Source organism: Canis aureus, chromosome 6 (assembly GCF_053574225.1).
Source record: "Canis aureus isolate CA01 chromosome 6, VMU_Caureus_v.1.0, whole genome shotgun sequence".
Lineage (NCBI taxonomy): Eukaryota > Metazoa > Chordata > Mammalia > Carnivora > Canidae > Canis > Canis aureus.
In genome coordinates, this window is record NC_135616.1 from 22,887,612 (window position 1) to 22,905,420 (window position 17,809).

The window sequence follows — 17,809 nt, forward strand, 5'->3', positions numbered from 1 at the left end:
TTGTAGAGGTTCTGACCCTCAGAGACACCCTCCCTTTCTGGGACATGGTTAGCATCTTTTTGACCATAATCTACATCTTATCAGATGGGTCTCTTGTTCCACACTGCCATCTCGAGACTTCCTGCCACTCACAATATTTATACCCGACATAGCTGGGTAAAGAGAGGGTAACCCAAGAACATTTGCAAATGCTGCCTTGTGAGAGTCACTCTTCGGAAAGCTCAGGGCTGCATTCAATCTCCCATTTGTGTGTGTGGGCAGCCATTTCTTCAGTGCATTACCCATGTTCTAATTGGCTCACTATCCAGATTCTTGGCTCTGTGCTTGGGACTCGTCATTGCCTTTTCACCCACCTCACCTGCACAGCAGCTTTCCGTGCTTCCATTAGCATTTCAGGCACTGATCTTCATTCGTAAAATGGCCAACAAGATTTTAATTGGTGGCTCTGACTTTTACTATTAATCTGGCTTAGATACTTTAAATTTTGTTTTACTACATTTGAAAAGGGTGAAGTCTTAAAGAGAGAAAAATAATAATTGGGGAGAGAAGATACTCAGAGAAAAAACAGAGGCTTCTCTGGATTCTGGCTGTCCACTTAAAGAGAACTGAGACTTATGCAGGGGACCTTATCATTGTAAGTAGCATAGTTTTGCTTGTTTGGATTAATTCTTTTTTGAAAAAAAAGAACCCTCACTCTTAACATCAGCAAATTTTCTGGTTCTTTGATAATATCTTTAAAAAGTGACTGAATATTTTCTAACATCCACTGAAATGGAAAGCTTTTGATTTTTGATTAAGACCTGAGCGTCTGGTTATGAGTATGAACCGGATAATCTGTTTTGAATATCAGCCTCCAGACTATACTTGGGTTTTTAAGAATGAAGGAGCTTAAACTACCTGTAAATAGAGCATAGGGGGCAAAGTCCCTATCAATTGTATCACTCTCCATCCCTCTGATCATTTTAAATGCCTGACACTGAAAACCTTCATCAAAGGAGTGAATCTTCCAACCCCACAGAGAGCTGCCTTTCAGCTGGAAGAAGGGTGTGTCCTGAGCTTTTACCGGGAGCAATGATGATCTTGTCAAGCATTTCACGGAGACCAGCCCAAGTTTTTAGGGTGGGGATCTAGACTGGTTATACGTACCTTGTGCTCTTCTCCCAGAGAAGGCAGAAACACCTCAAAGCCTGCATGTAAGAACATCTACTGAGAAATTATTTTAATCAGACACCAGTTGATTGGGGGAAAGAAAAAAGAACAGAGAACAAACAAAACTCTCTTGGTCTTGGATGTAAGAGAACCCAGCTGCAATGGACTGGCACTTTTTAAGAACAGCCACAGTGCTGCTCATTTTTCTGGTAAGTGGATTCTGTTAGAAACCCTCATAATCATGCTCATTGTAAACAAGGGAGAACTTTTTAGAAAGTGTTATTTAGTATTATTTCTAACCTAAACCCATTAAAAGTTTATGTTAATGACATGGTGATTTTACGAACTAGATTTTTAAGTAGTGTTTCTCTCTTTAATTGAAGACTCGAGCATATTAACGCATCAGTGTTAACTCATCATATCACATCTCTGACACTGAAGTCAGTGCTAAGTCATGCTGGGAAAATACTAAATTTGGAAAAGTCTTATCACCACTTGATAGCATTTTGTTGTTCAAATTATTTTTTGCAGGTGGGCTCGTAAACTAACATCGCTGCTGTGTCCTGATCTTTACCCTAAACATTTTCTCATTCTCTGGGTATCTTTACTGGAAGATTCACTATAATTTTAAAGCATAAATATAGGATACATATAAATTTAAATCATAGCAGTTTGTGACTGGCCTCACAATCCAAATAATCTCATCAGTTCTATATGTGGTTGGTATCCATATCACTGATAGCAAAAGCCCCACAATGCTAAACTATGATTTTATTTAAAACAACATTTTTTAACCTCAAAAAACATGGCAGTATGGGAGATTTATAAATGATAAAATGATATAATAAGTGAAGGAATAGCTGTAATTAAGGAGTAAGTATAATTATTATGATACTGGTTCTTACTACTGGAAAGTAATGATCGTGATATAAAAGTTGTATATTTGATGTTTAGACAAATATAATGTGATGCTTTATCACTGTCTCCCTTATACGTTATTAATTTTCTCTTTTTAGAGATAACTAAGATAACAGTAGGTGTCATATCAAATTTCATACAGGTTGGAGAATTTTAAATCATAGTCTTTCTCACAGGAAAGTTAATGTAATCCAAAGAGGCAAGTGCCAGATAAATCACCCTCCAATTTGGCAGGATGTAGTGCTGTGGTTCATATTTGTTTCTACTTGCTTAATTTTTGAACTGGATTGTTGGGTTTCTATAATAACAAGTTAGACCTTTGAATCAAAGTATGCTGGTTAGTTTGAATTCAGTTTATTAAGTAAGAGAGGTAATACCAGTGGATTTGTTACAGATAAGCATCAATAAGCTGGTAGTTTTTCTTCCAAACTGGCTTCAAAGACCAGCCCTGTATCATGAACTTTTTAAATGGATCTTTAGGATCAGTTAATATCATAATTTGGGATGTGGTAGGGATTAACAAGCACTGTACCCTATGTTATTTGAGCATAGGGACAGCTGTATATCGCAAGGTAATTAAATACTTTTATTTTTAATTTCATATAAAGCTGATCCATTAAGGCCTATTCTAGTTTCAGTTGATTAGAGTTTATTCATATGCTTCGTGCTTTCATTAAATGTATAAAATATCTCATTTCTTTATTTTTATATTGTTTCTAATTAATTACATCCTATGAAATTCCTTTAAACACTGTCAAATTAGTCATTCTTCATAAAATGTATCATTTTATCAAAATCATGTATTCTCATTGACCTTTCTTTGTAGAAAAGCTTTCTGGACATTTACACTTTATTTTCTAAGTTTGGATAGTTTTGGTTTTTTGGTTTGTGGATTGTTTCCTTATTGCCATATTTTACTTTGGAATCAATCATAAGTTTCTCCTCCATCTTATGAAAATTATCTCTCTCAAATAAATAAATAAAATCTTTTAAAAAATAAAATAAAATATTTTCCCCTGAAAATTAACTACCACTATAGTGGTAAACTCTTCCACTTACCTTTCTGCTAGCCTCACCATGAAGATTTGCTTTTACAAAAAAAAAAAAAAAAAAAAGTCTTTATTCTTCTCTGCTGAAAGTCTATAATAAGTGAAAATCTACATTAGGGAGCATACTTGGACATACTTGGACAATTTTTAAAACCTTTAAGACATTTAAACTGGTCATATCTTTAATGCAAATCCATTTGAGAGCTGAGCAGCCATCTATTTACATGTACGTCGTGTAATCGGTTTAATATACCTGAAAGTTTAGGCTTTGTTCAGATTAGTGAGTTAGATCAAGGAGAATAAAGCTGAAAGATCTGTTCTTAAAACAAGCAAGCTGGCCACAGGACTACTCCGTTATTTAGACAAGCCTCCTAGAAAGACAAGAGCTTACACCTGTTATAACACTGCAAGCCAAAGAAATGTTACTGGACCCTCATTTATTTTTCTTTCTTTTTCTGTAGCTGCTAAATTAGCGTATTGAAAAGGGAGGATGTGGAATGCATTCGAGACCACAGAACAATGTCACTGAGGTAGCATACCCAAGAAATCTCTGTGAACAGTTGTAACAATGAGATAATGTATGGCAGGGCCCCACTGTAGGAAAGCAAAATAGATGCAGTATAATTTTTTTTATGCAGTAGAATTTCTATAGTTCTAATGATTTCTGAAAATTATTCGCAACTTTGCCAGATTCAATTAGTCACCACACATCAGTACAAACTCAAGGTGTCTTTTTATAGAAAGGCAAACTTCTGCAGCTTATACCCCAAGAACAAATAAATCTATCTTTACTGATTTCCAAGAATATCATGCTCTTGCATGGTTAATACTTGCCTTCAAAAGAAAACCTCTAAACAAAAAGAAAGAAAGAACACCTCTGGCCAGCTGATAAACCAGCTCCACAATTTCACTTAACTGAAATAAATTAGGATAGAAGCAGGAGTTTCCAAAGTATTTCTCAGCATGCAGGTTAAAATACACAGAAAAAATACATACTTCATTACATAGTTCATCAACTTACTTGAACCAGACATTTTAAATTTCCATAATTGTGTTCATTGATGCTTAAAGCAAGAGAAGGGCTAACAAACTAGTACAGACCAAACAGAAAAAGGGAGGATTCTTTATGTTTTCTTTTGCACATAGTATAGTGATGCTAATTATAGACAACAGTATGTCAGTAAAATATTTTATAGAAAATGAAGATATTTTTGCTCACCTGTTCGATAAAATTTACAACTTGTGTTTTTTTAGCTTTATTTATTTATTCATGAGAGACACAGAGAGAGAGAGGCAGAGACATAGGCAGAGAGAGAAGCAGTCTCCTTGCAGGGAGCCTGAGGTGAGACATGATCCCAGATCCCGGGATCACGACCTGAGTCTAAGGCAGGCACCCAACCACTGAGCCATCCAGGCATCCCAAAATTTATAATTTGTATTTCAGGAAAACCATTTCCATTTCATAGTGTTCTTAAAAGCTTTATTATTTCACTGCAGATATAGGATCAGCATCTTCTTGCACCTTTGTAAAAACAGGAACTACAAATTTCCCATCATTTAATTGGTTGCCACAGAGTAAAACATTTTGCCACGCCCAACTTAGGTAACAGAAAAACCAGAAGCATTGAGAGATGCTGTCTCAATAAATTTGAAGGCCTGGCCCCTAAGGGACAAGGTTCACCTTTTTAACAAGGCTGATGAATGTAGAAAAGAAAACACTCTTGTCTATACCCAGAGCACATAATTTCTGGTAACTCTTTCTCCACTATACATTCACCAAGGACATCGGTGCCGAGTATCCCATTTCCTAACAGGTATTGCCTAAGGAATAAGCAGAACGCATGCTCAGCATTGCAGTTACTTATTATGCTTCTGTCAATGAGGGAACGCCCTACAGAGTGCTGGGACATGCCACTCTTGGTGGTTTGCTTGCCCTGCGAATTCCTTTAAAGGACTTAGGCAGGTCGAAGTAGTTTAAATGCCATTGGCTACTGATCTATATTTTCAATTGGTCCATGAGAATAGGGTGCAGCCTTTTACACTTGGCTAATGAAAAACTGCATCTCTACAAATTAATGGCTGCCGGTGGCTCATAAAACTACTTGACTGTAAGTTATTTGAGGGCAGATTCTGTGTCTGATTCATTTTTGTATCCTTTGTAGTGCCTCGCACCAGGGCAAGACTGCTCACTAGATGTTTAATCACACAAAGTAGGGGCATCAGAAGGCAATTTGGGGATAGTTTATATTTCTCTCCCCCTACACATTCCAAAAAGTGATCAAGAAATTAAACATAGAAATAATAAGGTTGAATTTCCCTAACACTTATTTTTATGGTGTTTTATTACATTTACTTTACATTTCATCTAAGGTTTGCCACAGTATTTTTTAGGGCTTAAGCCCTTTCATCCAGCCTTGAAGCCACTTAATATACATTCAATACATATTTTTGTCAAATAAATAAATAAACCAATAGCAAATAAGAAAACTCAACTTATCAAGGTATATCAACTCCAAACTGATAGTAATACAAAGACAAAACAGGAGTTTTTTAAAAAGAAGCAAATTATTATATTTTGGCTCTGTCTCAAGTTCATCCTTATGATGTAAAATACAGTTATCAAATATGTCAGCATTTGATGCTTAACAACTGGCAAGTGGCTATGGAAGACCATCTCCCAATTATTATATACAAGAGGTTTGCCTCATAGAAATTACTTATTACTTTCAAGACCATTTTATTGTTTGCAAAGAAATGTAAACCTCAGTATCAAAAGAGAAAAAATGACCTAAAAATGAGTTTAATTAGAGAACCATTGAAATTAGCATGCAATTTAGTGTCCTGTGGATTTTTTTTTTAATATATGTGGATTGGCTCTTTAAATAGAAATGAAGGAAGGACATTGAGGATGCACTTCAAGTGAATTATATTCACTACTTTCTTAGAATGTTTGAATTAGAAAGGGCTTTAGTCTCATAAGTAGCCAATGAAACAGAGGCACAGAGGGACACACCCAGTAGACAAGAGAGATGAGATATGCTCAGCTTAATAATGCCTGTATTCATTTTTAAGTGAATCTCCATCATAAGCCTCCATAGTACCTATTTCCAACTCATTTAGGAATCCAAACTGCTCCCCTGATTATACTTACTCTACAGATAAGGTCTAGATCAATCAGATGATGTCCTTCAACTACCTCTTACAGTCTACTGATTTTAACCTCCATCCTTCTTCTCTTCCTTACCCTCTCTCCTTTCTTTCTGCCAATTCTCTCCTGCTCTGTTACACTCCTACCAAGTACTTTCTTTTTGAACCTCTCTTTCAAATAAAAATCTCCTACTTTTTTCTTTCTTCACCTTCAAAAATCCACATGTCCCTCTCCCAGAGTATTTCCTTGGATGCCATATCTCATTTTACCATCCCGTCTCTGTTTCCTTTTGTAGTCCAATTTCCTGGAAAAGAAGCCATCTTTATATCCCCTTCCCCTCCCGTTTATTCCTCAATCCCTTTCAGTCAAGAAGGACCCATTCCATCAAACTGAAAGGATACTTCTGGAGGTCACACAAAACCTCGGGATTCATTCCACTCCAGGATTTTAAGTCATCTGACACATGTTCACATCCCATATCTCTTTCAGTTCTCCCTTCCTTTGACATCTGGAACATTGCATTATATTTTCTTCCCACTTTGGCCACTTCTTTTCTCTTTTTCTTTTTGCTTGTTTCTGTTGCTGTTCCCTATTCTATAAATGTAGGAATTCCCCTTGTTTCATGCTCGGCCAGAGGCTGTTTCTTTGTTGTATTCCCTACTTTAGGGTCTTCAAATTCTCCCATGATTTAAACTGTCCAACCTGAGCAGATCATATGAGATCTGAACATTGTTCATGGTGCTGATACATATTTCAAATTGCTAAGCACCTTCACCTGGCCATTTCTCTAGCATCTCAAAGTCCATGTGTTCTAATCTGCTACATTCTGCTACTGCCTTGCGCCTCACCTCTTAGTTTGAAACTGCCATCACTTGAGATTCTTCTTTCTCCTGACTCCCATGTCCTATTTGTTCTCAAGTCCCATCCATTTCAATTGTGTGGAATTTCTGCCTTGATCTTCCCTGTCTGTTACCACTGTCACAGCTTCTGTTCCTCCCTGCCTCATCTCTGGTCTGTTTTGATGTGGAACACTCAACTACTTGTGGCCTATAATCCTGCCTCTTTCTACCACCTGTGGACAGAATAATCTTTTAAACCCACAAGTTTACCATGCCTTTTCCATGATCAAATAACTGATATTTTCCTACTGCACACAGGGATTATGTGTTAGAATTGGAAAGTAACTTTATATAATGTATTCTCCCTCTCATTTTACAAATGAGAAAACTAAGGCTTAGAGAACTTAAGAAGTACATTGAAAGCTTTCTGACTCTACAAAGCACTATTTTTATCTCATTATTTTGCCTTTGAAAGTCCAAGAGTGACTTTGTTTCATCGCTTATTCTAGACTCTGAGCAAAACAATAAGTCTATGTCAACACAACATATTTTTAAGCAGACTTGGCAGTTTCTTAATTACTAATTCAATTGGGAGCCTGACACTATGGTGAAACTTACTTGGTCTTCTGCCTAAATTGCCTCTCATGGGAAAAAGAATGACCCAGCTTCATAAAGTTGGAAGGTTTATTAGTCACCAGGCATAGTTCTCCAAAACAAACAGTAGGCTCTGACACTTCAGTGTGGAAGGGAAGTGCAAGACAGAGAACACATGCCTACATAACTCTGTAGCTATGAAGAAATGGCTTCCAAATAGACAAATAAGGTATCCCTACACCCCCGTTCCATATCCACAAATGGGAGAGAGATAGAGTTCTCATGAGTCCACAGGTAGCATGAAGTAACATCATCTTAATTCTGTACCTGAGAGGGACTCAACAATAACATTTGAGTTACTTATCTAAACCATTTGAACCATCTACTTCTTTTCCCCCTGGAATCACTATTGTTGTTGTTGTTGTTATATATGGACATTCCTGTTAGGCTAACATGAGATGAGATTAAAATCAGAATGTTTTGAATTCTCAAAGTTGTATTGTCAATTTTCCATAGTATAGCTTATTTAATAATTTAGTTGGAATAGGCTATCTTGCATTTTATTGTAAAACCCATATCACAAGCACAAATTTAGGCTGAATTGTATTGGATGATATTTAGCCATAAATTTGTATCCCAAACTCAATTTCCTCATCTGTAAAATGGAGATAATGAAATTATAGTATTGACCACCTGTATTTGTGAAGATTGAAGGCATGGATTTCTCTAAACACACTATCTAGTAATTAGTCACTATTCAGTGAATTGTAACAGTGATAATAATAATCAACATTAAATATATGCCATAAGAATATAATTCCTATAAAAAAATCTCTTCACACTACTCTCATTAACCAAAAAATAGGTATTTTTCCTGAATTATCAATTATAACAATTTTTGAAAAATATGCACTTGGAAACCAAAATTTTATTTTTATCTAATGGTGAGATTGAAATTATAAAAAGTAACTTACTCTATCTTGAAGTTTCTACTATTAGTATTTTTAAAATGCAAGCTTCAATTTCTTTTATCAATGATGCAGATGAAGTCTAATTGTGATAATAAATTCATACGTTGCAGTTCTGAAAAAATTCAACTAGAAGTTGAAAATTTCTTAATTAGAGAGAAATAAAAACCAAGGATTTACATTATCTTTAATGACTTGAAGTGCAAGTTAAAACTTAATAAATGCAAATTAACCTTTACATCTACACCTAATTTTTAGATAGGTATTTTACTCTGTCTTAAATATACTGACATTTTAAACTTAATATATAAAATCCATCTTTTTAGAAATGCTTTTGGGTTTTAGAGAAAAGTAATTTAAATTATCCTGATCTTTCACTACAAATCATATGTAAAGATCAAGATCAAGCTGAAATAAGGCAGAGCTCTACTTGAGTAGTAGCTCATTTGTTGAACAGGGAAAGTGTTTAATGCTGGAGAAGAGATTGCTAGAAGTTGCTTACCCACTAATTTGTCCCTACATGCCTACAATTTCTTCTCCTTGCTATGGAAGGATGCATTTATATCTTTTTTTTTTTTTTTTTTTTTTTTTTTTAGGGCTAGCATAAAACATCAAACAGGAACTCATTTTTATAAAAGAAATCATTTGCGTGTTAGAACTTTTTATTCTCATATTTCAAAGCAAATCTATCATCTTAAGATTTTCAAAATACTAGAAAATCTCCCATTTAGAATTAGAATATGAAGGAGCAAATACTCTGAAACCTGTCAGATACTTTCAGTTCTATATGCTTTCTTTACTCTACTTTTTTTTTTCTATTTCCATCTATGGCTATTCAGATCCTGAAACTATAGTCAAAAGCTTAAGTATCTTAACTTACTGTTGAATATTACAGAATAGCATCAGAATAGCTCCTTAAGTGCAAGATTTATGAAGAAAGCCTAAATTTCCAACCCTCACTCCTCTTGCGTTCAATGTCTTAGGTCATATGATAATACATATCTGTGTAGGCGAAGAATGAAAGAGGTTAAAAAATAAAAGTAATTAAAAAGACAGGCATAACTGAAAAGTAAAGACAAAAAGAAAAGGAATCTATAACATCATCATTATACCTGGGAGATAAGCTAGATCCATCTCTATCTGGACTGATAAAATAATTCTAATGACTCACAAGATTTATTTGATTTTTAAATGATTGGATAACATGAATTGTAAAGCACTTAATGAAAATTAACTGTTGCGATTATTTTGTATTTTATAGGTGGTGGTGGAAATTAACAGTGAATTTCGAATCCAGGTAATACACAGCAAATCTATTTTTTTCCAAATTAGAAATAAGGAAAATAGTTTGGAAGTAACAACACATTTTCAAAGAAAATTCATCCTAATAAGTAAAAAATGAAGGTTATGCTAAAATTAATAGATTATCAAAGTTACCAATTTTCCTAATTGAACATCCTCTCTTTCTAATATTACAATTACCCTCTTCTCCAAAAACTTCAGTAGCATGTGAATTATGAATAAAAGTTAATAGATACTACTACTTTATCATGCCTATTCAAGGTAAGAGATTACAACACTAAAAATGGCACCATCAAGTGGCATTCAATCAGGAGGCAAAAACGTGAATGGATCAAGTTCGCTGCAGCCTGTCGTGAAGGTGAAGACAATTCAAAGAGGAACCCAATCGCCAAAGTAAGTATCAACACCAAAGCATAAAATCAAAAATCAGAATGGATGGGGTTAAGTTTCAAAAGAGCCTATCTTTTAAATATTTTATAAATATAACTCACTGAGAATTTATCATACAAAACAGAAGTATAGTCACTCATAGTATGAAAACTGAAGCCATTAAAAAGATAAATTAAGAAATTTAGGCACTAGGTTAAACAGTTAAACATTGACGTGCCTCATTGGTAAAATAAGTATACATGATCATAATTTATCCCCAATTCTAGGTAGAAAAATACAGTGATTTAAATCATGAATTTAACACTTAGCACACTCAGAGGGAGTATTTAAATGTGTATTCTTTCTGCCTTGATCTATTAGAATTGAATTTCTACTTTTGGCTTTTTTTAAGTAAGAATTCACAATGTACCCTGTTTCATACTCCCTTTCATTTCCCTTTGTTTTCCTTTGTATAAATACACACACACACACTCACAAATATATCCCCACACACAGATTCACACACAGATACATATACATACATAGACACATATACAATATACGCAAACATTCAGACAGATATACACTCTCCAGTTAGATATGCTTAGAGTCATACAACATTGCATTTCAAAGAATGCAATGAATCCAGCTCCAATAAGCCATTTATTTGGGCGAAATTTCCTTATTTTCTGATAATACATCTTCCCCATTTTCAGAATTAAGGGCTTCTACACAGAGTCAGATAAGTCTTGTCACCTACATAAAACTACTTAAAATTTTCTTCTAAAACTACATTTTTAAAATTGTTTGGATCAAGAGATCAAAGTTATATAAAGACAACACTGGTAAACTGGAATTACCTACTCTAGTGCCAGTGCTAGCACAGAGCCTGAAAATAATATGATTAATTATAAATGTGGAAAGAAAGAATGAATAAATGAATGAATGGATGGATGATGACTACCTCGTCCTGGGTTTATTAAAGTGGTATGTTATTTTTTTCTTATTTGGTATAAATAGAAATTGAGTTTCTTTTATTAGATTGCTTGCTATTATGGAAAATACTAGAGTTGAAACTAGAAAAATAACTATTTCCAGCATTTCCCAAAAGATAACAGGTACTGACATTCTACAGTTCTCGAGAAAGATAGCTGTTTATCAAACCTAGCACTTTTTATTTGTTCTCTGTAATATTTTCACCTGTGCTTTCTCTGCAGATTCATTCAGATTGTGCTGCAAACCAGCAAGTTACATACCGCATCTCTGGAGTAGGAATTGATCAGCCACCTTATGGAATCTTCATCATCAATCAAAAAACTGGTGAAATTAATATTACATCCATAGTTGATCGAGAGGTCACCCCCTTTTTCATTGTGAGTTGGCTCCACACCAATATATGTGTTAAGCCTTAAATTATTTTTAGAATATTTTAAGCTCAGATCATATTTGATTTTACTTCAGGAATCCCAATATAATTTTTGGTTGTCTCAATTCATGAGCATCTTATGACCCAACAGAAACAAATAGATTAAGAGAAATGTCTTGCTGAAATGCCTTAGCAAAAAATGTTAGCTTCTGGTCTATCCCCAGTGGCAAACTAGAATATTTTTTTTGGAAGGGCAGGGACCTAACTCTTACTTCTTTTTCTTTAATTCAGCTGAGAATATTGTTTCTCTTTAACTCCGTTGTCAAGTGATGATTTTTGAGCTACTATGGGAGGCTCTTCTGAGTAAACATACTTTATTATAAATTCACATTGCTCCAGCTCACCTGAGCTAGAAGGTGCTTTGGAAAAACTCCCATTCATCCTTAATTTAATCACACATCCATTCTGGACAGTGGCTGTGACATAGCTGCAAACCCACAACCTCATTAGCACTTAAAGCAGCTGACCTGATGATCAACTTCGTTAAAAGTCTGAGGCCTTCCATTACACACTCCCACAATTTTCTCTCCCCCGGTTCAGAAATATTCTGCATTAAATCCAAAAACAGGATTCATTTCCTACTTCTTCCCACAGTTTATCCTCAAGAAATTTCCATTGTTCCATAATTACCTGTTTCTTCAAGCACCTTATTCTACCAATTTTATTTTTCGTCTCTCTTATGCTTGTTCCTTGGCTGCTTCCATTTCCATTTATCATCATGGTCGACACTTGTTAATATTTAGAAAAAAAGGAAATACAGAAAACCCTTCTTGATCTTGTAGGCTCTTCAATGAAAACCTCACCCACCCATCTCCCCCAGACACCTTCAAATAGTAAGGGATGCTTGTGCTTTGTGTCATTACTGCTTACTGTGTATTCCTTAGGCTGCTTTAATTCCTTAGTCTTCTATTCCAAACCTATATTCCTGTCTTATTTCTGACAATGTTTGCCCACAAACTCTCTAGGTCAGCATGTCAACCTATTAGCTTTTCTCGAAGCACAAGGCATTTCTATAGTACAAGTAAAACAGCATACATTATACTTACATACCCTTCATATAGAAGTAATAATAACAACAGCAATAATAATACAAACACCCACAAAGTTACCACCTAGCTAATGAATACTACCTTTCTTTGAGCCCCCCCATGTGACTCTCCTTTACCCCATCCTCAAAGCCAATAGCCGCTACTCCTAATTTCAACAATGCATTTTCACTACTCTGCTTCTTTCCTCACATAAATCCCTTTTCTTGGAACATCTTGTCAAATCCCAGCTCCACTTTTTGGAATTCTCTCTCAAGATCTTTCTCATTCATTACATCCTCCTATTCTTTAAGTAACTTATCATGTTACCTTTTCTCAAATGGTATTTTGAGTTTGTATTTGCCTCCCCTTATTGATCATAGGTACTGCTTGTACCTACAGTCTAGTAGGAAATAATATGTCTTACTTTTTTTGGTTACCCTCAGTGCCTAGTATAGTATCCAAACAAAGTAAGAACTTAATAAATATCTGTTGCAGGATGCCTGGGCGACTCAGTGGTTGAGTGCCTGCCTTTGGCTCAGGGTATGATCCTGGGGTCCTGAGATCGAATCCCACATCAGGCTCCCCACAGGGAGCCTGTTTCTCCCTCTGCCTGTCATCTCTGCCTCTCTCTCTCTGTTTCTCATGAATAAATAAAATCTTTAAAAAATAAAAAATAATAAAAATAAATAAATAAACATCTGTTGCACCAAATAATTATTCTTATCTTCTCTCCTAGATCTATTGCCGGGCTCTGAATTCACTGGGTCAAGATTTAGAGAGGCCTCTTGAGCTCAGAGTCAGGGTTCTGGATATAAATGACAATCCTCCAGTATTTTCTATGTCTACTTTCGTAGGACAAATAGAAGAAAATTCTAATGCAAGTAAGTAATCCATTTTATTAAGTAAACAGAATACATTGACTTCCAGATCACTCTTCACAGCCAGGCAATGAGATACCAAACTAAGAAGGTACTACTTCATCATGAATGTAAGAGACTAAGTACAGAAAACCATCCAGAACAGAAAGTCATTCTCAGTCTCCATAACAGCTTTCCCTTCAACTGTGGCAGCAGCTCCAGTTTGGCATACCCAAGGAGCAACTACAAAGAAATAAGAAGGGTTTTTTCATGTAACTCATACATCAGCTTTTTTTTAGATTCCTAAGGAGAAATCCCAAAATACTTTGTACAGTGGTGGCAGGGGCACTGGGAGGAGATTTAGCCTCCTAATCTGGCTGCTCTGAAGGGCAATTTCAACGATTTCTGTTCATACCGCCTTTTTTATTATTATTATTCATTTGAGAGAGAGAGAAAGAGCCCGAGAGCACAAGTGACAGTGAGAAGAGAGGCAAAGGCAGAGAATTTTCAAGCAGACTCCCACTGAGTGTAGAACCCTATATGTGGCTCGATCCCAGAACCCAAGAGATCATGACCTGGCAAAAATCAAGAGCCAGACCAGATGCCCAACTGACTGAGCCACCCAGGCACCCCCCCCAACCTTTTTTTTTTTAACCTATTTTAAAGTCATTAGTAGAAATCATTTCCAGATGATCTAGCTTTTGACCAAAATCTTCAAGATAAACACTAAACAAGCATCATTTTCCCTTTTTATATAAGATGAAATAAATACAGGTCTTGCTTACTTTTTACTCAAGTTACTGATTTTATGTATTTGAAATAGACTAGAAACTTAATCCTGTTCGGCCCACCATGCATATTGAAAACTATTGTTTGAAGTGGGGTTAATTGAGGGGTACCAGAAAACCTATAAACTAGATAGAGCATTTACCTGAACGAGCTTTGGTGATCTAAAGGTACAATGTCCTCCTTATGGATTACTGTAAATGGCAACATCTTAACTGTAAATATTCAGCCACTTGAGAAAATCAATTGCCTAGCATACCAGTAAAGAATGTCCTAAATATATTAAAAATAGCAGAGATGATTCTCATATGAATTCAAAACTTCAAGTTATCATAGTTACTTTTAACCTGAGTGGTATATTTCTTATAAATTCCCAAAATCCTGACATTTTACTTTTATTCATTAAAATACTATACCTATTTTTGAATAGGTATCCATTCTAAAATACCATCCTAAAAGTGTTGTAAAAATTTACAGAATATGGTAAGTAAAAAATTGAATAGAAATCAATTCATTGTTTTCCATGGTACCATTCTTGAGGCAAGCACTATCATTAGTTACTTAGATATATATGTTTTATGCTTATATAAACATGCTTTTGGAAACAACTGGGAACATATTTTACATATTAATACATAATGTAAATTTTTGTTTAAAAATATTTTTAACATTTTTCCATATTAGGAAATGAAGATGTCTTCATTACTTTTAATAGCTGCATTGGATTTTTTGTATGCATGTATCATAATTAATTGCTTACTGAAAATATTTTAAAAGAATGCTGAAATGAATTACATAAACACACGCAGAGATTGAGAGAGAGAATGAGAGGGAGAAAGTTCAACTCTTTCATGAATTCAGTGAGGACAGTACTATTATCATCCCCATTTATAGAGTGGAAACTGAAGCCAAAATCATAGAGAGTTGAGAGTCTTTAGTTGAGAGAGTTGGTCTGACTTTAATATCACCATTAGATTGTAGAGAAATAAAATGATATTATACTCGATAAATCACTGAACGCTGATAAATCATTGAACACTACATCTGTAACTAACTGTGTACTTTATGTCGACTAATTGAATTTAAATTAAAAAGAAAAGGATTACACTAAAATGAGAGAAGGAAAATCAGAGTAAAACATTTCTTTATTTTCTAACTATCAGTAATGTGTAAATTCCTGGTAAAATGTGATCTTTTTGTCAAGGCAAAGGTATAGAAAGGAGTTAAATTAATGATATGTTGGAGAAGTAGAAAGGAAAATGGTAGTGCGGGACACCTGGGTGGCTCCACAGTTAAGCATCTGCCTTCAGCTCAGGTCATGATCCCGGAGTCCTGGAATCGAGTGCCACATCGGGCTCCCTGCATAGAGCCTACTTCTCCCCCTGCCTGTGTTACTGCCTCTCTCTGTGTGTCTCTCATGAATAAATAAATAAAATCTTTAAAAAAATGGTAGTGCATACATTGTACAGACCAACCAACCCTAACACCTTGTTAAAAAAGCAATGTACTATATTATAATGAAAATGCAAACTGTCCATTTGCAACCAATTTTTCTTGATTTCTAGATACTCTGGTGATGAGACTCAATGCTACTGATGCAGATGAACCAAATAACTTGAACTCAAAAATAGCCTTCAAGATCATAAGACAAGAACCTTCTGATTCACCGATGTTTATTATCAACAGAAACACTGGAGAAATTCGTACAATGAATAATTTTCTAGACAGAGAGGTAATATTGTTTTTCTTTGAATGGTTAGTTTCAAAGGAAGTAATTCTAAAAGCAAGAGTACCTAAGAAAGAAAAAGAAGACAATATGTTTAATTTTTAAATTATATAACCTTTTCATATAATGGTAATGATATAAGAAATATCTTCCAAATGAAATACATTAATATATTTCATAGTGAAATACTTAAATACATTTTAAACTGTTATTTCTCATTCAATCCTACTTGATATTTCTCTCAATTTAAGAAAACTATATTCTGAAAGTACACAAGAATATACATAAGGCGGAGGCACAGCTGTACTCTTCTTTTAAAAGTGTGATCTATAATGAAATAAATTTAAGAAACAATTGCTATTATGTCCCCCATCTTGGTAGGTCGCAATGCATGAACATGGTAGAAGCTCCAAGCATTCTTACAGGCTAAGAAATTTATTTATCTTTCTTTAACCCAGAATATCCTAAGCTCATCTGAATATGAGCCAACAGAACTCTTCTTTTTCCTTCCTATATCTCACCTACTGACAGCCCAGATTATTTTTGGAAATTAATCAAAATGATGGATAGCAATTGAGTAACATTCAGACAAATCTTTTCACTTACAAATAATATAATTAGTGATAGTTAGCAAGTTAGAATCAGCATGGTTTCTATTAATACCATATGGTCCCATTATTTAATACAAAAGTATCAATTTTTTTATCATTTTTAAAATACTGATAGGATTTACCTGATCTGTATTTTAGAGATATAAATGAAGTTTTATTTTTGAATTGATAATTAAAATTTATTTTAATTATTATAGTTATTTTGAATGAGATCTGTTCAATCTCATGAACAGAGACTGTTAATGACTGTGAACACTGTTAATGACCCCTAGGTTTATAATAAATCAGATGATTTTCACACTTCTTAATGATCCAAATCCTATCAGTTTCTAAGTTACCTCTATCTTCTTTTTCACTTGTTCAAAAATAACCACTAGAAGAAATTTACTATTTACTTTTTCTCTCTCAAACTTCCTTAAAGGGGCCAGTGGGATTCCTTTCATACAAGAGTTTTAGTAGTGAAGAGATCTAAAAATGAAAGGAACTCTGTAGTCACTAGCAAGCCACCAAAGCAGACATTTTGAACCTAGAGTCCATGGAGAGACCTCAAGATGTCCCTAACAAAGAATCTTCTAAAATTATATCCACAATTTTAAATAAGGATGTGTGTATACACGTGTGTGTGAAAGGCTTCTCTGCTTTTGCTGACTTCTAAAAACTTAAGCACCATTGAGTAGAATCAAGAAGATAGAATTATCAATGACTCCACTGCTTCAGCCCACCATCCTGCCTCCCAGAAATGCAAACCATTTGTTATCTCTTTATTTTCTTGTACATTTCAGGGCTGATTATTTACAGCATGGAATTTTCATGTCATAAATTCTTGATAAACCTAATCTCTCTCCTCCTAAGCATTTTGGTCCACTTTACCCTTTATAAACTTTTTTCAACCTCTGGACATGAGGCCTTTAAATGTGTTTTCTTTTAAATGATGCTGGATAAGCATTGCTGGAAATAGAAGTGGCAACTGTTTGTGAGATTTGATTCATGTGAGATATGTGGATTTTCAACATTCTGTGTTACCCCTATCTCAATCATA

General features: G+C 34.7%; 1 protein-coding gene across 1 annotated transcript in view; it reads left to right on the forward strand.

Moving 5' to 3' along the window:
• Positions 1 to 364: 364 nt before the first annotated feature.
• The window catches only part of DSG1 (desmoglein 1), a 35,395-nt gene continuing 17,950 nt past the window's right edge, over positions 365 to 17,809 (forward strand). The window contains exons 1-7 of the mRNA XM_077900349.1: positions 365 to 634; positions 1,165 to 1,358; positions 9,927 to 9,962; positions 10,229 to 10,360; positions 11,554 to 11,709; positions 13,527 to 13,671; positions 15,999 to 16,165. Coding sequence (XP_077756475.1) covers positions 1,311 to 1,358; positions 9,927 to 9,962; positions 10,229 to 10,360; positions 11,554 to 11,709; positions 13,527 to 13,671; positions 15,999 to 16,165 — 684 coding nt within the window. The 5' untranslated portion in view covers positions 365 to 634; positions 1,165 to 1,310. The remainder of the gene's footprint in view (positions 635 to 1,164; positions 1,359 to 9,926; positions 9,963 to 10,228; positions 10,361 to 11,553; positions 11,710 to 13,526; positions 13,672 to 15,998; positions 16,166 to 17,809) is intronic.